At 45.6% G+C, this 24,032-nt stretch overlaps 1 protein-coding gene across 6 annotated transcripts in view; it reads right to left on the bottom strand.

Moving 5' to 3' along the window:
* LOC115136823 (BCAS3 microtubule associated cell migration factor-like) overlaps positions 1-24,032 on the bottom strand; it is a 362,747-nt gene that overhangs the window by 268,233 nt on the left and 70,482 nt on the right. For all 6 annotated transcript variants that reach the window (XM_029672640.2, XM_029672643.2, XM_029672642.2 and 3 more), the window contains exons 14-15: positions 12,234-12,367; positions 5,119-5,389 (exon numbers count right to left, since the gene is read on the bottom strand). In XM_029672640.2, the coding sequence (XP_029528500.1) occupies positions 5,119-5,389; positions 12,234-12,367 (405 nt within the window). The remainder of the gene's footprint in view (positions 1-5,118; positions 5,390-12,233; positions 12,368-24,032) is intronic.

Here is a 24,032-nt window from a genome sequence, read left to right as displayed (position 1 = left end):
CATGGGCTACATTAACACCGAGAATAGAGTTCCCCAACTGGCGGGTCGAATTTGGCCCCTGGGTGGTTTTATTTGTCCCCCATGTTATCTGAGCAAAAAATATATATATTTTGCTTGCTTGTTGAATTGTTATTGTTGGGCATAAAAGACTGTAAACACACCAGGAAATCAGCTCAAAGTGATTTACTTTTTGGAAATCTGTTCCGAAGCATACCCACTTATAATAGAGATACATATGTGATCGTATACAAATAATAATAATGAATGATAATTTATAATAATTGATTGGATTTATATAGCACTTTTCTACCAACTGGGGTACTCAAAGCTCTTTACATAGTAGGGGGAAATTCACGTCATCCACTATTAATGAGATGCACCCATCTCAGTGATGCGCGGCAACCTTTTTCTGTGACACAACTCTCACCACCCATCAGCTATCAGAGAGGTAAGGAGTCATATATGCCAATTAGGAATGAGGGGGATGACGTAATGTGGCCAGTTTGGAAATTTAGCCAGGACACCGGGGTGAACACCCCTACTCTTACAATAAGAGGCATGGAATTTTAACGTCCCATCCGAAAGACAGCACCCTACACAAAACAATGTACCCAAATGTAATCAAGATTTGAAATGATTATGTTTTAGTCAAATATTATATCTGTTCAGGCTTCTTGCGGTCAATTTGGAGTCTAAAGAATATTATAAAAAAATATGTTCTGGCCCCCTGACCATCCGCTTAAGAAAGAATTGGCCCGCGGCTGAATCTAGTTGATGATCCCTGACCTAGAGAATAGTCCGTTCTCAGGGTGAGGAACCTGTCAATAATTTACCGAAAGAAGACATGTTGAACAATGTCATACTGGACACACAATTTTCCTCCTCTATGGCTGTGTGTACACAGGCAGTCCAATTCTGATATTTTTTCCACTAGTTGGTCTTTTGACCAATCACATCAGATCTTTTCACATCAGCTTTTTTTCCAGGGGTGATCTGATTGTGATCTGATCAGTGAAAAAAAGATCAGAATTGGGTTGCCTGCCTATAAGAAACATTAACTGAACCAACGTGACACATCAGGGAGTGTGTGACTCCAGTGGCGGCCCGTCACTAAGGGCAGTTGGGGCTGAGCCCCACCTGTTTTGAGCCCAACCTGTTTGTTTGCCTGTTTGGCATGTTATTTTGGCATTAATACATGTCACATATTAGTTTGAAAACAATGTGAAAAAAATCTTTGAGTTAATAAAGCCACATACTCAAAGTAAAAAAAGATGTAAGGGAGCTCCAAAATGATGATATTTCAGCCTAGCTCAGTGCTTTCTGTGGTGGTGAGACAGCCTGAGGAAAACACGGAGGGTATCGGTTGGTAATGTTCTCTAGTTGCCCCGTGATTGGCTGAGTATTTTGTCACTCATGGGGACACTACCTCACCGCAAAATCTACAGTCAGAGCTCAAATTCAAGCCCCTTGGGTGCTGCCATAGAGTTACATTAGAAATGCCCATCCAAGAAGGCTCAAGTTCATTGGCCTTAGATAAAGTGATGTCAAATCACGTTATATCTACCGTAGCCTTGATTGGACTGATCATGTCAAGATCATAGTTTCAAAATCTTAGCTAGAAAGCAGTCATCATGAATCAAGTCGACAATCTACTGGTAAATCATTTTCAACCCTTGTCATATGAAGAGAAATTACAGATAACGTATCGGTGGTCATCGGCCATTGGATATAAACATTACACAACAAGTTGGAAATCGGAAGGAATCAGTGGTTTACTGCAAGCAATACAAAGAAATCACCAGCCTGCTTTTCAGTGGAGTGTGTGTGTTCCAAGTCTGTGTTTAAGAGACTCTTTTCCAAGCTTAAAATGATAAACATTCAACACCATGCATGGGCCAGAAAAGATTGAAAAGATTGAAAGCACCATAAATCCAGAGAATGCCAGACTTTGATGACAAAGTTTGATAATAGAATTTGCACACGAAGGACTGCCACGCCACCTTCCAATTCAAGTAAGAACAGCACAACAAGGTCCAAAAATGTATTGTATGCTGCTGCATAAAGGATGGATTTTGCCAGGGAGATATTTATACTGTAGCTAAGAAAGTAATACCAAGTGTATGTTGTGTAGTAAGTTGTTCGTAACACCATGTGTTTCACCCTAATCATTTGGTCCCTTTCCCCCTCCTAAAGCATACTGTTCTGACTTGGTGGTGCACATGTAGCCTATAGCCTGTTTTAGAGAAACGTAATCATAAAATATTGTAAGAGCTATCATTGTCTGCTTATATGCCCCCTTTATTTATCCTTCGGTTCTGACATGGTGTACAGGGAATACTGTAAGAACGGACCATGTTCTGAATTCTGTCACTGTACATTTCAAAAGTGCTGAACAGTCATATTGACTACATCATTCCTAGCTCACTCATTAACGTCTTGGATATATATTTTTTTCCCCCCGTTTTAAACAAGATATTTTATCACGAAAAGATGCTCGACTATGCATATAATTGACAGCTTTGGAAAGAAAACACTCTGACGTTTCCAAAACTGCAAAGATATTGTCTGTGAGTGCCACAGAACTGATGTTACAGAAAAAACCCAGATAAAAATCCAATCAGGAAGTGCCGCATTTTTTAAAACCGCCTCATGCCAATGACTCCTTATATGGCTGTGAATGGGCCACGAATGAGCTTAGGCTTTCTGTCGCTTCCCCAAGGTGTCGACAGCATTGTGACGTATTTGTAGGCATATCATTGGAAGATTGACCATAAGAGACTACATCTACCAGGTGGTCGTTTGGTGTCCTCCGTCGCAATTATTGCGTAATCTCCAGCTGCAGTATTTTTCCGTTTGCTTCTGATGAGAAGCCAACTGCCACCACTGATAGATTATCGAATAGATATGTGAAAAACACCTTGAGGATTGATTCTAAACAACGTTTGCCATGTTTCTGTCGATATTATGGAGCTAATTTGGAAAAAAGTTTGGCGTTGTAAGTGACTGCATTTTCCGGTCTTTTTCTTAGCCAAACGTGATGAACAAAACGGAGCTATTTTGTCTACACAAATAATCTTTTTGGAGAAAATTAACATTTGCTATCTAACTAAGAGTCTCGTCATTAAAAACATCCGAAGTTCTTCAAAGGTAAATGATTTTATTTGAATGCTTTTCTTGTTTTTGTGAAAATGTTGCCTGCTGAATGCTAGGCTTAATGCTATGCTAGGCTATCAATACTCTTACACAAATGCTTGTGTAGCTTTGGTTGAAAAGCATATTTTGAAAATCTGAGATGACAGTGTTGTTAACAAAAGGCTAAGCTTGTGTTTGAATATATTTATTTCATTTCATTTGCGATTTTCATGAATAGGAAACGTTGCGTTATGGTAATGAGCTTGAGGCTATGATTACGCTCCCGGATACGGGATTGCTCGTCGCTAGAGGTCAATGTCTTAATCGAAATTGTACATCTAAATTGTCAGTAGGAACCACATTTGTTTAAGCAAGTCAGCCATATCAGCTATGTTTTTTTGAAAGACAGTAATTGAGGCTGAATGAACTGTTTCACTTGCCAGACAAGGTTCCGCTGATAGCCAGGTGTAACAGTGGTAAGGATTCACTCTATGGTTCTGAAAAGAAAGCTCTGCTGTTGGGACAGCTTTATGTAGGCCGTAACAGTTTGCGGGCACCGTTTGTCACCGTTATAGTGCAATTAATGTATTGTTTAGTGTTGTTGAGTAGTGGCTTTGCTGGTATGCGTAAAAAAAAATTGGGGGAGTTTGCCCCACCAAGATTTACATGTTAAAATGGCCACTGTGTGTGTGTCGTAGTTGAAGATTTAGACTCTCCCCCTACAAACTCACACACCATCTCCAACACCACGCAGAGAATGACATCTCCAAAACCAAGCCCCCAGATTCCTGGCAAACTTTATCACAGACTCCCAAGGTCCATAAAAAGGAACAGATACGCTGTAAATATCAAAGTCCTGAAAACGTAAAACTTATGGCCTCAGACAGTGGTATTTTAGTCTTTCTTTACGCTGTAACATTTATATAGCCGTCTGCCATCCCTGGGGGCCTACACACACACACACACACACACACACACACACACACACACACACACACACACACACACACGTATCAGTGAAGAGACTAATTGTTGACAGGTGGCTCTAATGCCCTCCTTTGAAAATGGAGTGTGATTTATGAGTCTCTTGCTCCCCTCTCCCTCCATTCACTGCCGCTACAAAAGCTGAACTCGCTCTCCCTCCATATTTTTTTCTCCTTCTCTTTCATAATTTATTTCTCCCTCTTCCTCTTTCTCCTCCCTCCCTTTCCATTTCCTTCTCTCCACTTTTTCTCTCTAGATCCAGAACGAGACAAGCCGCGGCGGCAGTACATTCCCTGGGCTTGACGTCACTCTGGCCTGGCTTGAACGTCCTTCTGACATTGTTTTAATTGTCGGGGAAGTGATCTGACAGTGGTCATTAATACAGAGCCTGGGGGAGAGAAGCCACACAAACTGAGTAATCGGGGGGGGGGGGGGGGCTAACAATAGGCTAGGAAGGGAGAGGGGAAGTCAGGGCGCCACGGCTGCAGAGAGATGGATGACTGATGCCCTGACAGTGAGTGAGAGGGAGGGAGGGAGGGCAAACTGAGAAGATCTGCAAACAGCCTCGACCCTGAACTGTGATTTTTACCTGTGAACTTGCTGATGAGTATATGTCAACGGGTGTTTGTTTGTGTATGAGTGGGTGTGTGTGCCCACGCGTCAGTGGTAGTGTGTATAGTGTGTGTGTGCCAGCCAGCCAGGCCAGGTGGCTTTAGGGGTGTTTGACCAACAGGACCAAGGCTGTAACAGACGGGTCATAGTCCCCAGCAGAACAAGGTCTACTCAGGTGACAGCCAGTCAGCGGTTGTTGTCACTTACTGGAAGTGGAGCCGCCGCTGTCTGAAGAGCTGTGTGCTGCCACACCCACCATATCAGCTATAGCCATGTCATAACACATGCTGCGTATTGTGGGGTTTTATGTACTGCGCAATAGTAAGAGGATTAGTTCTGTGCTTGGTGCCTGTGCATCTGTGTGCACGAGTGTGTGTCATCTATCCTTACCGTGTAGTGGGGACCCCGAGGGACTGCTGGAGAGCCCAGGGATGGGGCTGCATCTCCCTCCTCCAGCCTGCTTGCTGTTCAGTTCATTCTCTATCTCCTCCAGCCCTGCACTCTTCTGGAAGCGGGACATGCGGTTGACCACGCGGGGGGACATGTGAGTGCGGGCGCAAGGCGCACCACCGTAGGGGTTGATGGGAAAGACGTGGGAGGTGCCACGCAGTGTGCTGATCACCACCCAGCGACTGTCCTGGCTAAAACAGATGTCCTGGACCTGGGGAAGGGGCACAGACATAGAGACACAGACAGGCAGAGAGAGATACAGAAAGAGAGAAGAAGCTGATCAACTTGTCATACGTTGACAGTAACACAGCGTATAAGTAGTAAGGCAGTTGACCTTACAGCAAAACCAAACCAATGTTCCCCTTAACATTCTCAAATAGATGTTGAACTGACCACTGAATAGAGAATATAAGATGACCATTTGAAAGGAGGTATCTGGAGGGTTGTTGAGGGTTTGGGGGGGAATGTATTTTTAAGTCTTTGGTAAAGACAGCCCAACAGTCTGTCTGCAGAAGACAATTAAGGTATTTCTCTCCTGTGGCCTCAAGAGCTACACACACAGTCAGCTCACAGAGGACACACTCCAACATATAGCATCTACACAACTATGTCAGACACGAGAGACACCGAGAGACAGACCGAGACAGACACACAGAGAGAGACAGAGAGAGATGAAGACAGAGAAAGACAGACAGAGAGAGATAAATGCAGAGAGATAAAGACAGAGGTGGAGAGGGGCGGACAGACAGAGAGAGACCGAGACAGACACACAGAGAGAGACAGAGAGAGATAAAGACAGAGAGATAAAGACAGAGGTGGAGAGGGGCGGACAGACAGAGACAGACCGAGACAGACACACAGAGAGAGACAGAGAGAGATAAAGACAGAGAGATAAAGATAGAGGTGGAGAGGGGCGGACAGACAGAGACAGACCGAGACAGACACACAGAGAGAGACAGACAGAGAGAGATAAAGACAGAGGTGGAGAGGGGCGGACAGACAGAGACAGACCGAGACAGACACACAGAGAGAGACAGAGAGATAAAGACAGAGAGATAAAGACAGAGGTGGAGAGGGGCGGACAGACAGAGACAGACCGAGACAGACACACAGAGAGAGACAGAGAGAGATAAAGACAGAGAGATAAAGACAGAGGTGGAGAGGGGCGGACAGACAGAGACAGACCGAGACAGACACACAGAGAGAGACAGACAGAGAGAGATAAATGCAGAGAGATAAAGACAGAGGTGGAGAGGGGCGGACAGACAGAGACAGACCGAGACAGACACACAGAGAGAGACAGACAGAGAGAGATTAATGCAGAGAGATAAAGACAGAGGTGGAGAGGGGCGGACAGACAGAGACAGACCGAGACAGACACACAGAGAGAGACAGACAGAGAGAGATAAATGCAGAGAGATAAAGACAGAGGTGGAGAGGGGCGGACAGACAGAAAATAAAGTGTAAAAGAGAGTCAACAGTATTCATCCTCAGAAAAAGAGAGGTTTATCTTTTCCACTGTGAGATCTGTCTACCTGTGTCTGTGTGTTTCATCTGTGGCCATGGAACAGGTTGGCTGGGTAATTGTCCTCGGCAATGACAGTTAATGGGGAATCCTTCACATACCAGACACATACCAGTTTCTATGCACATACAAGGATAGGGGGCAGTTTCAGCTGAGCTCTGCCTAGTTGTGATTAAAGCCAATATGGGGAGGGGGTATATTCTTGATCAGGATAACATTGTCCTCTCCCAATCTTTTGTAGGATACAAACTCTCAAACAGCAGCAGAAGTTGGGTGAAGTTTCTTACTTAACCAGACTGTGATCTGACCCAGAACAGAAGTGCGTATGGGTGAGATGAGCAGACATGTTGTGGTAGAGGAGACACAATAGAGATGTCACACACAGACAGACATAGAAGTGTTCAAAGTGTCTCGGTCTCTATCAGTAACACTGATAAGTTAGAGTTACGGTCACTTAGCAGGAACTACAATGGAATGACAGGAATCCTGAGAGACAGAAACAGAGTAAAGGGAAAACAGACCAAAATGAAAGGGAAAAGGTACAAAAAACTACGGAAAACTAAAAACAAAAACAGACACCCAGAGCAAAAAAAAAACTGACCATACAAAACACCCTGACCTGCCTGGTCACTGAGTACTCCAGTTTAAACTGGTTTCAAACCACCTAAGGCCCTATTACTGAGAAACCATTCTGTCGCTATCAGAGCCATGCCTGTTTACCTGGGTTGACTGTGTCAGTGAATCAGTGTGTGTGTGTGTGTGTGTGTCGGAGCGAGCCCAGCCAGTCAGTCCAGCTAGATAAGAGTTGTCCACCCACCTTGCTACATCACCATTTGCACTTCCGGCATTGTATGCTCTGTAGGAGATAACCTCTGTGCCCTACAGCCTGCTCTCTCGCTCTGCTGTAGTCTCTACAGTGTTTACAACAGCAGGATCAAAGCTAGTAACACACAGCCAGGCAGCAGGACCTGCCGTTATAAGTCACACATTAACCAGCCCATTACAATCCTGTGTGTGTCCGTGGAGGAGTTTGCATGGGTGAGTGTGTGTGCGCACACACAAGGTCGAAGCAAAGCCTAGATCAGTGCTCTGGTCCAAACATGACACTAGCGGGACAGGCAGCTAAGGTCCAAGCTCTCCACAGATAAATATTAGTTCTGCTAAAGTAAATAGAACACCACAAGTTGCCAACTAAAAATACACTTTTTGCCCTGGAACGGCTGCTAAGCTAAACATATGAGAGTACATTAATAAGAGAAGAAATATCCATAGAAATAGACTAAATGGGGCAAAAATACCAACAGAAATACAAGTATCTTACAAACCAATACAAGTACATATTAAATAGTTTAGCCTCCAAACTCCACTGAGCAAATCAAACCTTATTTGTCACATGCGCCGAATACAACAAGTGTAGACCTTACTGTGAAATGCTTACTTACAAGCCCTTAGCCAACAGTGTAGACCTTACTGTGAAATGCTTACTTACAAGCCCTTAGCCAACAGTGTAGACCTTACTGTGAAATGCTTACTTACAAGCCCTTAGCCAACAGTGTAGACCTTACTGTGAAATGCTTACTTACAAGCCCTTAGCCAACAGTGTAGACCTTACTGTGAAATGCTTACTTACAAGCCCTTAGCCAACAGTGTAGACCTTACTGTGAAATGCTTACTTACAAGCCCTTAGCCAACAGTGCAGTTCAAGAAGAGTTAAGAAAATATTTACCAAATAAACTAAAGTAAAAAAATAAAAATAAAAGCATCACAGTAATGAGGCTATATACAGGGGGTACCGGTACCGAGTCATGTGCGGGGGTACAGGTTTGAGGTAATGTAGGAGGGGGTGAAGTGACTATGTATAGATAATAAACAGCGAGTAGCAGCACTGTACAAAACAAATGGAGAGGCGGGGGGGTGGGGGGTCAATGTAAATAGTCCAGTAGCCATTTGATTAATTGTTCAGCAGTCTTATGACTTGGGGGTAGAAGCTGTTAAGGAGCCTTTTGGTCCTACAGTTGGCGCTCCGGTACCGCTTGCCGTGTGGTAGCAGAGAAAGTCTATCACTTGGGTGACTGGGGAGTCTGACAATTTTATGGGCTTTCCTCTGAAACCACCTATTATATACACACCACAGTTCAATAGTTTGGGGTCACTTAGGAATGTCCTTGTTTTTGGGTTGGATATTTTTTATCTAATTGATCAGCAATACAGTGTAGACATTGTTAACGTTGTAAATGACTATTGTAGCTGGAAACGGAATATATTATTTTATATCTACATATCTATTTATATTTTTATATCTACATAGGTGTACAGGGGCCCATTATCAGCAACCATCATTTAAATGGACAGAAACAAATAACTTTCTTCTGAAACTCGTCAGTATATTCTTGTTCTGAGAAATGAAGGTTATTCTATGAGAGAAATTGCCAAGAAATTGAAAATCCTGTACACCGCTGTGTACTACTCCCTTCACAGAAGAGCGCAAACTGGCCTTAACCAGAATAGAAAGAGGAGTGGGAGGCCCCGGTGCATAACTGAGCAAGAGGACATTAGAGTGTCTAGTTTGAGAAACAGACGCCTCACAAGTCTTCAACTGGCAGCTTCATTAAATAGTACCCTCAAAACACCAGTCTCAACAGTGAAGAGGCGACTCCGGGATGCTGGCCTTCTAGGCAGAGTTCCTCTGTCCAGTGTTTGCCCATCTTAATCTTTTCTATTTATTGGCCAGTCAGATGGGTTTTTCTTTGCAACTCTGCCTAGAAGGCAAGCATCCCGGAGTCGCCGCTTCACTGTTGACGTTGAGACTGGTGTTTTGTGGGTTCATTTACAACATTACCAATGTCTACACTGCATTTCTGATGAATTTGATGTTAATTTAAGAGACATTTTTTTTTTTTCTTTAAAAAACAAGGACATTTCTAAGTGACCCCAACCTTTAGAACAGTAGTGTAGGTCCTTAATTGCAGGAAGCTTGGCTTCAGTGATGTCCTGGGCCGTACACACTACCCTCTGTAGTGCCTTACAGTCAGATGCCGAGCAGTTGCCATACCAGGCGGTGATGCAACCCGTCAGGATGCTCTCGATGGTGCAGCTGTATAACTTTTTGAGGATCTGGGGACCCATGCTAAATCTTTTCAGTCTCCTGAGGGGGAAAAGGTTTTGTCATGCCCTCTTCACGACTGTCTTGGTGTGTTTGGACCTTGGTGTCCACATCACTATAGATCGTTGGTGATATGGACAACAAGGAACTTGAAACTCTTGACCCGCTCAACTATAGCCCCGTTGATGTTAATGGGGGCCTGCCTTTTCTTGTAGTCAACGATCAGCTCCTTTGTCTTGCTCACATTGAGAGAGAGGTTGTTGTCCTGGCACCACATGGCCGGGTCTCTGACCTCCCTATAGGCTGTCTAGTCGTTGTCGGTGATCAGGCCTACCACTGTTGCGTCGTCAGCAAATGTAATGATGGTGTTGAAGTCGTGTTTGGCCACGCAGTCGTGGGTGAACAGGGACTACAGGAAGGGACTAAGTACACACCTCTGAGGGGCCCCAGTGTTGAGGATCAGCGTGGCAGACGTGTTGTTGCCTACTCTTACCATCTGGGGGTGGCCCGTCAGGAAGTCCAGGATCCAGTTGCAGAGGAAGGAGTTTAGTCACAGGGTCCTTAGCTTAATGATGAGCTTTGTGGGTACTATGGTGTTGAACGCTGAGCTGTAGTCAATGAAGAGCATTCTCACATAGGTGTTCCTTTTGTCCAGGTGGGAAAGGGAAGTGTGGAGTTCGTCATCTGGGGATCTGCTGGGGCGGTATGCAAATTGGAGTGGGTCTAGGGTATCCGGGGAGGATGCTGTTGATGCGAGCCAGCATTTCAAAGCACTTCATGGCTACCGACGTGAGTGCTACGGGGCGGTAATCATTTAGGCAGGTTACCTTCGCTGCCTTGGGTACAGGGACTATGGTGGTCTGCTTGAAACGCGTAGGTATTACAGACTCGGTCAAGGAGAGGTTGAAAATGTCAGTGTAGACACTTGCCAGTTGGTCCTCGCATGCTTGAGTACACGTCCTGGTAATCCATTTGGCCCTGCGGCTTTGTGAATGTTGACCTGTTTAAAGGTCTTGCTCACATCGGCTACCGAGAGCATTATCACACAGAACAGCTGGTGCTCTCGTGCATGCTTGAGTGTTGCTTGCCTCGAAGCAAGCATAAAAGGCATTTAGCTCGTCTGGTAGGCTCGCGTCACTGGGCAGCCCGCATCTGGGTTTCCCTTTGTAATCCGTAATAGTTTTCAAGCCCTGACACATCAAACGAGCGTCATAGCCGGTGTAGTAGGATTCAATCTTAATCCTCTAATTTGGAGTGGTGGCCCGATGGGAGAGAACACTAGGATAACTTTTATCTCATGGGACTAAACCTACAATTTGGATTGCCAGAAGTGCTGCATAAACTGTGATTCTATATAACAGGCTTGCATGCTGTAAAGGGAGAATCCAGGATGCTGCGTCCCTTGACTTTGGTCAAATAAATCTCCTTACATGCCACTGAGGCGGTGTGTGTGTGTTCCATAAGCAAGACCTCAGCTGACATTCAGCGGCAACAGCAGCCACAACTACAGAGGGAGAGCTTTAATGGTGGCTATTCCTCAAAAGAGGCTCTGCACAGCCTCACAATGTGATTAGCCGGGGAAGAAAGTGTCATGTCAAAATGGGTCATCTCTCCTCCTACCAACTCAAAATATAAAAAATATTAGATTTTTACCAGAGAAAGCGAGAGCGAGAGAGAGAGAGCACTGTTAGCTAGGGACAAGAAGAAAACATGCAGCAGCCTTTTTTATTGAATGAGCCATAGTGAATGTTGTTTGAAACTCGCCATGCCCTATTTGTCTTACAAATTGTTTCAGCTTTTGAAAATGTGTTTGCTTTGGGCGCTGATTAATTGATTGGCTGGAAGGCTGTGATTCCACAGCTGTGAGGAATCTGGTGCTGCAGTCAAGTGAGAGGCAATGAGGCCTTGCTTGTTTCTAAATCATCCTATACATCAATTACAGAGCTGCCGGGGTCACACCCCGACCTGTTTGGGTTCTTATCCGCTCACACACACGCACACAAACACTCAACTCAGATCATCCAGCCTAATAGTGTTTTACCCTTCCTAACAATGTCTTGAGGAAATGACGGTGAAGCTGTAGCGGTCACACACATGCACACCGTTTCCCCCATGTCCTTCTGGAACCAGTGAGGCCATGCTACAGAACTGTGTCTGATCAGAGGCAAAAAACAACTCTTCCTTTCAGCTGTTCCGTCTGATGAAGTCCAGTGTTGTCTATCTGACAGTGTTTAGACACAACACAGGCAAACATACACTACAGAGGATCAAAGGCTTGGTTTAGATGCTGCGGCCAGAGCGCACTCAGTAAACAGCTCTGGGTGGCCCTGTTCAGAAACCACCTCAGTGCTGAATTACTAAAATGTGTATTATTTACAGGGGATAAGTAGGCGTCAGTGAGTGTATGATGAATATTACGTGTGTTACCTTGGCCTCAGTCTCTCCGCGGTGCAGTGTGTAGAGGTGGTGGACAGCAGACTGGTTGGAGGCCCAGGGGTGTGTGAGGACCTGGAACACATGGAAGTCATGGCCCAGGGTGTCTGCAGTCACCAGCAGCATACCTGGAGACAGAGACAACATGTACATTAACACAAACACACCGTAATACATAATCATTGGCAGGGCCCTATTCTTCATATCCAAGAGTTATTCAGCAGGATTTAGTATATTGGCAAAACTGTTTAATTTCCAACAGTCATAAAAATCAACTCCAAACCTCATATGAAATATTTCAGAATATTATCCAGACCAGTAGTGTACTGGCCAATCAAGAGATTAAATGTACTGTAGAAATTACAAATGTCAGTCTTTGATAAAAATGTGTGTGCATACAAACCAGTACCAAAAATAACTATTTGATTCACTGTAGAGCAATAGAGACATTTCCGTCAAAAACTGGGCAGACTTATTTAGCTGTTAATAAAACCTTTGAACCGTGCAGAACTCGACAATCTCTTCAAAGCGGGACATATCAGCCCCACCATGCCGGTACACAAACAAACCACCCAATAAAAACACACCAGCTATCGTTTGTCACTGCCGTAAAACGCTTGCTTATCCCTCACATTATAATTTGTTCTCCAGTCGCAACCATACCCTTATAACTACGTCTTCTTTCTAGGGACTGGGAGGTGTGTGTGTGTGTTTGTCCTAACACACAACCACAGCCTAGCTCGTGTGTAACCTCCGATGACAGGCCCATTCATTTCTAGTCGTTTGATTTGAAGTTTGTCAAGCTGCAGAAAGTATAGGCCTTTACTGTAAACAACACACTCAACAAACCACACCAGAACAAACCCAGATCTAAACGCAGATCGCAGTCAGCCCAGGACAGAGCCTCACAGAGACTTTATATTTCTACCAAAAACATAAAAGTGCCATAACTCAAAACGTCAGCCCTTTAGCTCAAACTGAAAAGTGTGTGACCAGAGAAATGGCGCTGAATTTCTTACGTCGAAGCCTCCGAACCCAAAGCCTCACAGCCATAATTTGACAGGAGAATAATTAGTGATTTTCCTTCGCTGGGTCTTTTCTGTGGAGGTTGCAATAAGTTGGCAATTAGTAGGCAGTCTTTATTGGGTGGCATGTTAAATGTAAAAAAAAGGAGGATGGAATGACACGAGATGAAAAGAATCCAGCAACACATGCAAGAGGGATGAAGAAGAAAGACACCACCAAAAAGGAATGTAGGATAGATGAAGGGGAAAGGGGGATATAGCTAGTCAGTTGTCCAACTGAATGTATTCAACTAAAATGTGTCTTCCGCATTTAACCCAACCCCTCTGAATCAGAGAGCTGCGGGGGGCTGCCTTTATCCACGTCTTCAGGACACTGCTTTCAGACCTCACAGATTGCTTTCCAAATGGCATCCTATTTCCTAGATAGTGCCCAGTGAATAGGGGGCCATTTAGGATGCAGCCAGTTTCCAGTTTCCACCTTTATCCAACAGCAGAGGTGAGTAGAAGAAGAGACGTAGAGTAAGACTGATGGAGGGAGTCGAAAAGAAGGAGTCAAAGAGGGGGACATTGGAAGGAAAGAAAAGAAAAACAGAAAACTAGAGCAGGCAAGGCATTAGACGGCGGTTTAGCTATTCATGCTGTATCAGAAGTGAAGACCAAACCAAAGCTGGAAGCTCAGGGCCCTGGCCATAAACTAAACCCACGCCCCAAATGAGGTGCCAAGCCACAAGAACCCTTTGCGTCAACTGGGAATACATGGAAAAGAAGGACCCTTCTAATTATAGAGTCTGCAAACGGAAGCGTAGGGTGATTAGGAGTTAAGGCGCTGTGCTCTGTTTATCTGGGAGCTTCCCCTCTCCCTCAGCCAGCCACCCTCTACTCCCTCCCCCCTTTCTTCCTTCTTCTCACTCCATGGCCCAAGCCGCCCAGCGCGTCTCCCTCCCTCCCTCCCTGGCTCGTCACGGGCTTTGACAGATGAGGCTTGGTGAGGCTGGCCAGGACATGACTTCTTGCTGATGGTACACTCTGCACTCCAAAAGGCACCCGGCCGGAGTGGAAGGGCCCAGAGTTGGGGCTTTTGTGGCCTTGTTGAAATACAGGCCCTCGCCGAGAGGCGTCAGTCGGTTAGGCCAAGGGAAGCACAAATTAAAAAGCAGCGTTCCTGGTCGGCGGTGTGAGAGCCGCCCGCTGCAGCTGCAAACCTGAAGCTGTCGGAGCTCCGTTTGACACGTCCTATTTATAAACACCTCAACCTCCCCATTCTCTGGGGCATCAGTGTTATTTACAACGCTCTTTATGAAAATGGGCTGGCTTTCCTGGAACACCCAAACCGACTGGTTGGAGAGAGAACCTCTAATTTGCCATGTGTGAGACGTGAGTCTGTGTGAAGGCCCGCTGCCTGGCTGAGAGTGGACGAGCGAGCGGGTGATAAAATAATTCACATAAATATAATCTCTCTCCCTTCGCTCTCTCTCTCTCTCTCGCTCGCTCTTCATTGGAAAGAAGGACTGTGCACCAAAACCTCTCCTTGTGTTTTGCTGCAGCCTTTGTCACGTCTCAAAACGTATAAACAGAAAACATCTGCTCAATCCCATTAATAGTGCAAGGATATTTCATTTCCAAAGTGGCTGGGACTTTTTTATCTGGACAAAAGCAGATGAGGAGAGAGGAGGGAGACGAAGGGAGGGCAGTCAGTGATGAGGTCTCCCACTTGGCAGCACAAAGTGCCGCAACAAAACTAGTCCCCTCTCTAATTAACAACACTTGGCTCCAAAACCTTTGAAAAAGTGGAAATGTCAAATTCTAACCATATGTAGTTCGAAAACATTAAGAGGACACTGGGGAATTTGCTGTAGGAGACGCATACACTTATGAGCAAATGAGCACAACATGCATCACACAGAATGTCTTCAGGGCTGGCTGTGGGGCTGGTGATGAGACTGCCAGGCAGTGTGTGTGGATGTGCGCGTTTCTCTGTGTACAGTGTGTGTGTGTACTGTATGTGTGTGAGACTAAGTGCGTATACAGGATGCGTGTGGTGTGTCAGTTAATGACCGTGTGTGGGTTTTTCGGTGTACTGTATGTGTGTACTGTGTGCCCGTGTGTGTGGCGGTCTCTCTCGGCTGCGTCCGTGCTGGGCTTTTCAAGGTGTTTATGATAGCGGTGGAAAACACACAGGGGTGCAGTAAAAACTAAAGTGGGCCCCGGCATGACAGACTGACATCAAAGCTGCACACTCAGACCAGACCGGCCAGAACTCACTGGGTCTTGAGGCCAGCCTCCCTTACAGCCTTCCCTCCATTTCTGTCTCTACCTCTCTCCCTCCTTCCCTCTCCCCCTCACATCGAGATAACCAGGATAGGGGGTGGAGCGGGGTGGGAGGCTAATACTCACCCAATGGGTCTCCATGCGGTCAATAAGTTGTTCATGTTATGCAGGCGAAAAGTAACATCTTTTGAAGCTTAAGTCAAGTGGCTCCTTTTTTTATGAACTCTTTCACTGAGCCTGTTGCTGTTCATGTTGTAGTGAGTGGCACAGGGCCTAGCATCGTGACTGGGCTATGAATCACACTAAAGCTGGATGGAGGAATGAAAAAAAAAAAAAAAAAAGGGTTGGAGGGATTGGCTGAAAGTGTCTCGAAATGAAACGGTCTATGCCCTCCCTGACCACCGGCCGCTGGAATGACCAGTGCAGATTCCATCAGGCCGACGGGCATGGTGAAGGAACATACCCTGGCTTAGCCCTGGCTCTCACTACCACCACTGGCGATTCCTCACAGTATTATGTGGTCGGGTAAGGAGCGTTAGTTGTGCTGAGTACCAGGAAGGGGCATGGGTTGTGTTCCAGTTGGCACCCAACGTAGTGCAATACTCTAACCAGAGCCCAGGGAACGAAATTGGAAAAAGGGGAGGAGAGGGTATTGGTTCGCTGATTTTAAAGCAGTTTTTAATGTAGCTATTGTATTGTGCTTGTGTTGTTTGTACCCGCGGACTACTTCCTGCCGACCTCTTGCAAAGTCTAACCTTATGGGTCCTGTCCTGGTTAAATAAAGGGTAAATAAAAAAATTAAAAATAATAGCGCACTATATAGAGAATAGGGTGCCATTTGAGACGCACACATAGTGTAGCACTATACCATAGAGCCACAGAACAGACCAGATTAGAGTAGGAGAGCAGACCAGACCAGAGTAGAGTAGACCAGAGCGGACCAGAGTAGAGCAGACCAGAGCAGAGCAGACCAGAGTAGAGTAGAGTAGAGTAGAGCAGAGCAGACCAGAGTAGAGTAGACCAGAGCAGAGCAGACCAGAGCAGAGTAGACCAGAGCAGAGTAGAGTAGAGCAGACCAGAGCAGAGCAGACCAGAGCAGAGTAGACCAGAGCAGAGTAGACCAGAGCAGAGTAGACCAGAGTGCTACACTGCTGCGGCCGCTCTGGCTTGGACTGGATTCTCCAACACTCTTAACTCCATAAACCACATCCACAATCCAACCGAGGGGCGAAGGAGTGAGGGAGAGATGGAGGGGGAGAAAAAAAGTTATGGTTCATTTGATCTACAGTGGAGTGAAACTGAGGAGTGTTTTTCTATCTGCTTCCCAGCCAGACCACCAGTGAGCTAAGCAGCTCTCCCTCGCTCTCAGATATTAATAGATTGAAAATGGCTGACTAACCATCGCCAACAGGCAGCAATTAGCTTAATATTAAGATGGTTGACTCTCTTTCTTTCTTTACAAGGTGAAACCTGCCGCTTTCAAGTAATGCTGACTCACTTACAGAGGGAGGAGTGTTCCGCCCGCAGTCAAGTTCATGAAGCGTGGCGGGGGCAGAAGTGAGATGTTGGAGTTAGTCTGGTCCCAATGGGCCCTAGTCAAAAGTAGGGCACTATATAGGGAGCCATTGGAGCAGAATCCTTATACAGCACCTTTAGTCAACCTGTTCAGCTAAGAGAACTCAAACAAAATCCACTGCCACTATTATGGAACGTTATACAGTAGGGAGAACAAGTATTTGATACACTGCCGATTTTGCAGGTTTTCCTACTTTCAAAGCATGTAGGTCTGTAATTTTTATCATAGGTACACTTCAACTGTGAGAGACGGAATCTAAAACAAAAATCCAGTAAATCACATTGTATGATTTTTAAGTAATTAATTTGCATTTTATTGCATGACATAAGTATTTGATACATCAGAAAAGCAGAACTTAATATTTGGTACAGAAACCTTTGTTTGCAATTACAGAGATCATACGTTTCCTGTAGTTCTTGACCAGGTTTGCACACACTGCAGCAGGGATTTTGGCCCACTCCTCCATACAGACCTTCTCCAGATCCTTCAAGATCTCGCGATACATGGCCCCATCCATCCTCCCCTCAATACGATGCAGTAGTCCCCAAAGAATGATGTTTCCACCCCCATGCTTCACGGTTGGGAGGGTGTTCTTGGGGTTGTACTCATCCTTCTTCCTCCAAACACGGCGAGTGGAGTTTAGACCAAAAAGCTCTATTTTTGTCTCATCAGACCACATGACCTTCTCCCATTCCTCATCTGGATCATCCAGATGGTCATTGGCAAACTTCAGACGGGCCTGGACATGCGCTGGCTTGAGCAGGGGGACCTTGCGTGCGCTGCAGGATTTTAATCCATGACGGCGTAGTGTGTTACTAATGGTTTTCTTTGAGACTGTGGTCCCAGCTCTCTTCAAGTCATTGCCCAGGTCCTGCCGTGAAGTTCTGGGCTGATCCCTCACCTTCCTCATGATCATTGATGCCCCACGAGGTGAGATCTTGCATGGAGCCCCAGACCGAGGGTGATTGACCGTCATCTTGAACTTCTTCCATTTTCTAATAATTGCGCCAACAGTTGTTGCCTTCTCACCAAGCTGCTTGAGTATTGTCCTGTAGCCCATTCCAGCCTTGTGCAGGTCTACAATTTTAGCCCTCATGTCCTTACACAACTCTCTGGTCTTGGCCATTGTGGAGAGGTTGGAGTCTGTTTGATTGAGTGTGTGGACAGGTGTCTTTTATACAGGTAACGAGTTCAAACAGGTGCAGTTAATACAGGTAATGAGTGGAGAACAGGAGGGTTTCTTAAAGAAAAACTAACAGGTCTGTGAGAGCCAGAATTCTTACTGATTGGTAGGTGATCAAATACTTATGTCATGCAATAAAATGCAAATTAATTACTTAAAAATCATACAATGTGATTTTCTGGATTTTTGTTTTAGATTCTGTCTCCCACAGTTGAAGTGTACCTATGATAAAAATTACAGACCTCTACATGCTTTGTAAGTAGGAAAACCTGCAAAATCGGCAGTGTATCAAATACTTGTTCTCCCCACTGTGTGTGTGTGTGTGTGTGTGTGTGTGTGTGTGTGTGTGTGTGTGTGTGTGTGTGTGTGTGTGTGTATCACACTTTCCTCCACAAAGGAAGAGAAGTTATCCCCTTTTGTTAGTCAATGCGCTGAATGTACAGTAAATTCAAACATTCTAAAACCATGGTCAGGGTATGGAACATTTACATCTTTGTACTTCCCTTCTCCAAATGAAGAGAAGTTAAAGCATTCTATCTACCACAAACACGAAACATTCTTAAATCTATCGTGACTAAACCTCACTTCATGGTGCATTAATAACCCTATGGTCCCTGGTCAAAAGTAGTGCACTATCTCGGGAATAGGGTGTCATTCGGGACACAGGTTTGTTATTGTATTGCTGCCTCTGTCTGAGTTTTCCGTCATAATAGGCAGACAGATAAAACACATTCTCCCAGCAGCTTAGAGGCCAGGCTATAACAGCAGCCTTTTGTTGTCATGTTTAAAAGCCCCCAAACAAATTGGTCAGACTCAGAGCACAATCTGCAGATAAAGAAAGGGGGACTGTGGAGGGAGGGAAGGAGAGAGAGGACAGATGAAAAGCTTTAATCAGTTTCTCTGAAAACAGAGAGTGGGCTGTAATCTCTAACCTCCATTTAAAAGTTGTCTTTTAGTGTTTCTGTTAACTAATGAATCCCCTCAAACATTCGCCGCCGCAGATAAGATTTCACGCTGCTCTGTGCTGCCTGCCGTTGATGGAAGGGGGATTGGAGGAGAGGTACAAGGAGAGGCTCTTTGAACAATGTGTGTGTGTTTAATGGATCTTGTGAACACAGTACCAAGTCTACAAAGTGGACTTCAATTCTGTGAAAAATAAAGCCCCAAATCAAAATCAGAGGAACAGATCAGAACCCGCCCCACACTATAACAACTTACAGACAGCGTTGCGTGTTGTCGTGTGTGTGGGTTGTGGATGACTCAACAGCAGAGCCTGAGGTGTCTGGATTGTGTGGGGTGGGGGGTTTGGGGATTTGGAGTGGAGGCGTGGTCTGATTTGGGCTTAAGTTTCCACTGAGACCTTGCTAACAGTCGATCAGTCTCGGGCCAGCCCTCGCTCTCTTCCTCTCCCCCGCTCTCTCTATTCCTCCTCCTATCTCTATTTCTCTCCTTCTCTCACTCCCCCTTTCTTTCGCTCTCCCTCTTTCCTCTGATCTCCTTTTGGTTTTACAGCCCAGGTCTGAGGCCTTGACTTCCCAAGACAGTGCCACTGCTTTTTACCACCAAGTATGGAAACACCATAAAAACAGCCGCAGGCAGGCAGGCAGTGGTGGCTTTACAGTGTCTTGGACAAACAGTAGGAGAGCGTCAGCGAGGCCGATGTCCAACTGGCCACGGAGATGACTGCACTAAAGGGAGACCTAGCATTGGTCTGCTAGCTCTGCAAATTCATCAGGCACTTAAGACTACACTGTAAACACACACACTAGACACTGACCACTGCACACACCGTACAGACATGCACTCTGTACGCAAGAGCAGAGCACAATTCATCGTTACAGCTATGTATCCAATTTCAGTAGCCTTTCATTACAGTACTGTAGAAGACCTCTTCAAACCAAAACTGACCCAGGAAGGAGTGTGCAGCTATATCATTTTTTTTATGAGCCAAAAGCTGAAAGCACAATACCTTGCTAGCAGGCTGGCTGCAGTTGGACAGACACAGTGGGAACTCCACAATAGATCTCTAGAATAGACCAAATCATTACCCTGGGAAATTTGAACAGCTAAAAACTGAGTGAGGGATATAAAAGTAGAGGAAAAGAAAGAGAAAGGGAGAGTGATGAGAGAGAGAGAAAGGGAGAGTGATGAGAGAGAGAGAAAGGGAGAGTGATGAGAGAGAGAGAAAGGGAGAGTGATGAGAGAGAGAGAAAGGGAGAGTGATGAGAGAGAGAGAAAGGGAGAGTGATGAGAGAGAGAAAGGAAGAGAATAGATAGATTATGACAGAGCTCGCTGGGGAAAAATCTATAGATCATCAGCTTTACCTAAGGAGGACAGCGGCGCTTTACTAAAGCCATGATTCCCAGGGCGTGGCATGGGCAGGTGTGTGTGTGTGTGGGGGGGGGGGGCAGGAAAGGCCCCAACGACTGGCAGACTCCATGGGGGTTTAATCCTCTGTGATTGGTCCATGGTGGACGGACAGCCCTGCTGCTGGGTAAAACAAGGAATTCTGAGAACTCTGGGACATGGTGCTAAAAAGCACAAACACGGATTTGGATGGCACACACACACACAAATGTCACATGTACACACACACACGCATGCACACGCACTCATACACAGCTGCACATCTTGCTAAATGAGTGTGAAAATAAAGTGAAAATACCACTTCACATAACACGAAGATACAACCACGAGGGGAGTGGTAATTGCTTGCTGTGTGTGAAGACAGCTCGTTGCAGGCTAAATGAGTGAGCTGGGGGTGTAGGCTGTATCTTTGGGATGTCTCCCTCGTGTTCAGCATGTGTGGTGTGGGTTAGCTGGGAGTTGGGGTGAAGGCCTGACTCTCTCTCACACATCAAGGAGTTATGACACCACAGTGACCCTTCTTCATCATGACACATCTTCTTGGCACTTTCCATGTTTCTATGATCAATTCGCCAGGCTATTCATTATGATGCTGTGTTACTAAAAATGGGCTGGGCTTTAGCGGGCTATGGTAGTGGGGCTGGAGATGAGTTCTAGCCTCGTTTACCAAGACTTTGTAGATATTTAAGAGGTGTGAGGTTAGTTAGGCGAGTGAATGTTTGTAGAATAGTAACATTGTTTTTTAGGTTCAGTGTGTGTCGTCGTGTGTGTGTCTCTTTAAGAGTGGTTGTGAGGTTGAGTTCCTGTAAATGAGCGAGCAGCGCTGAACTAATCTTCCATGGAGAAACAGATTCCAAGATTCTTATCAGTGGCGTGATTGAGAGGAATTACAAACAGCGAGCGAGAGAGAGCGAGTGTCTCTCCTGTCCAACCACCTAATCATACACTGCATACAGCCTTACACACTTTAATCAAACCACCCTCCACACAAACTGTTTCACAGGCCCTACCGTTAAAACAATGTGTCTCTGACCTTGGGCATCTCAGCTAATAATCAAGTCAAGATGATGTGAAGTGCGAGGGGTAAGAGGTGAAGGAGAGAGATTGTAGTGAAGGAGTGAAGGTAAATAAAACAGCTCACAGCTGGTAAAGGGTGTGTGTGTGAGCGTGTAGCTTCACAACTGCCTTCAACAGAGCAGCATCCTATCCTCTAATTACACCACTAGGAATAGAACCTCTGAACGCCACACAGCCAGGACAGGGTGCCAGACCAGTCACCCCATAACCACTCTGCTGTCTGTGTAGTCACTCCAACATACACAAGCAGTTCTATGGGGTTTGTTGCGTCATGCTAGTTGGGTAGGACTTGTTGGGCTTTCCAGGACCAGTCACTAAGCTGTCGAGTCATAGCATTGTTTCATACTGACTCTGGTGGTTTTTGGGGTTGACTTGACCACTGTTAGAAGGAGCCATGGTACTCAAGGCCCTACGGTAGATTGAGACATTTTTGTCCTTTTCTTCTCTCTTCATTTCGCTCTCTTCTCTCTGTGCAGTTAATTCAGGACAAACAGACTGCGAGTCACCCAATCAAGACCAAGGGACTCGCCTTGCTCTCTGTTACTCTAAAGCAGGCGGCGTCAGAGACCAACGTGGCAGTTGTTTTGATCATGAGGCTTAATGATGAAAGGCTCCTAAATTACAGCATCGAAGTGGGGAGGACTATGCAGCTACTCCACACACACTAACCCACTCACCCTTTCCTTGCTAAGGGGAAAAAAAGAGAAAGAAACGTGGCTCTTGGTGGTACTTTTCGGGGTGCCCCGACACTGTCATATTTCAAAACTCTTAAGGTCTTTCAGACTTGGGCAGGCATAAATGAGGTGGCAACGCACCCATGTGGTGATTTGGCAGTAAAGTTAACAGAAGGGGGGGATGCTTGAAGTAAACATTTGGGACACAGCCATTGTGTATACTCAGTGTGTTACACTTGACAGTACAATGAAAGGTGGTCACGGTTGCCGGCTGGACGCTGTGCGGTTGGCCAGCGCGGCGGCACCCTGCCCCTGGTAAATTCGGCTCCACACACACACAAACACGCACACACATATAGGGTAAAGGTCGACTGAGTCAACTCTAGGTCGTCAAGGTAAACCAAGGGCGCCCCCTACAGATTGGACCGGTCATGCAGGCCAGGGAAAGAGGACTTGAAGAGGGGGAGGAGGAGTTCTGTAATTGCCAAACAACAGCTCTGCTAAACCTCCAAGTAACAGTCCTTCTAGATTAAATGTGGCATTTACCTGCTTGGAGAGCACGCTATGTACGTGAAGGTGATTACTGTGTGCGCCGTGTCAGAGTGATCATGCGTTTGTGTGAGCGGATCTGTGACTCGAGTGCATGTGAAGACCTAAAACATCATCTGTACAAGGGTGTGTGTTGGGGATTTATTGTCACACACATTGTCAATGGGTGCATGGATTAGTCTGTGTTTGTAAGCAAATGATTGAGGATGTGTATGTGTACAAAAGGTATACATTTAGTTCATGTATAAAGGCGGTGAATGTTTGTTACAAAAATGTGTGTGTGTTATAAATGTGACTTTTTTCTGGGAGGTGCATTCTAGCCTGGTCAGAGGCATGTGAAGGATTCCTACCAAAGACTGGAGGTCACAGTAAGCACCATCACTCAGCAGCTACTTTATTAGCTGCTCCTCCACACACACACACTGCACTGTGTGGTGCCTTTATTTCCGAGGGGGAACAATCCATAAAAGGGGGAAGACGCCAGTGCAAAATCATTTGGTGTAGAGTGAGGCCAGGAAGCATCCACGGCACTCTGGGTAAAACTGAACCACACGCGCGCACACACACACACTCTCTCTCCTTAAAGGGATACTACGGGATTTTGGCAATGAAGCCAAAGTCACATGAACTCATGGATACCACTTGTAAGTCTCTGCATCTAGTATTAAAGAAGTTAGAGGTAGTTTTGTGAGCCAATGCCAACTAGCATTAGCGCAATGAATGGAAGTCTGCGGTATCTGCTAGCATACAAGCAGTTAAAATAATTCCAGTTAGCAATTGAGTTAATGCTTGTTAGCAACTTCCTTCAAACTGCATGAAGAGAAATAAAAATGGTATCCATGAGTTCATCTCACTCTGGGGAAGAACTGATTTGGGCTTAAGTTTCCACTTTATTTAACTAGGCAAGTCAGTTAAGAACTAATTATTATTCTCAATGACGGCCTAGGAACAGTGGGAGAACTGCCTTGTTCAGGGGAAGAAAGACATATATATATATATATTTTACCTTGTCAGCTCGGGGATTCGATCTTGCAACCTTTCGGTTACTAGTCCAACGCTATAACCACTAGACT

Source organism: Oncorhynchus nerka, linkage group LG11 (genome assembly GCF_034236695.1).
Source record: "Oncorhynchus nerka isolate Pitt River linkage group LG11, Oner_Uvic_2.0, whole genome shotgun sequence".
In the NCBI taxonomy this organism is placed as follows: Eukaryota; Metazoa; Chordata; class Actinopteri; order Salmoniformes; family Salmonidae; genus Oncorhynchus; species Oncorhynchus nerka.
The sequence above is the reverse complement of the archived record's forward strand: the minus strand, read 5'-3'. Positions and strand labels throughout refer to the sequence as shown.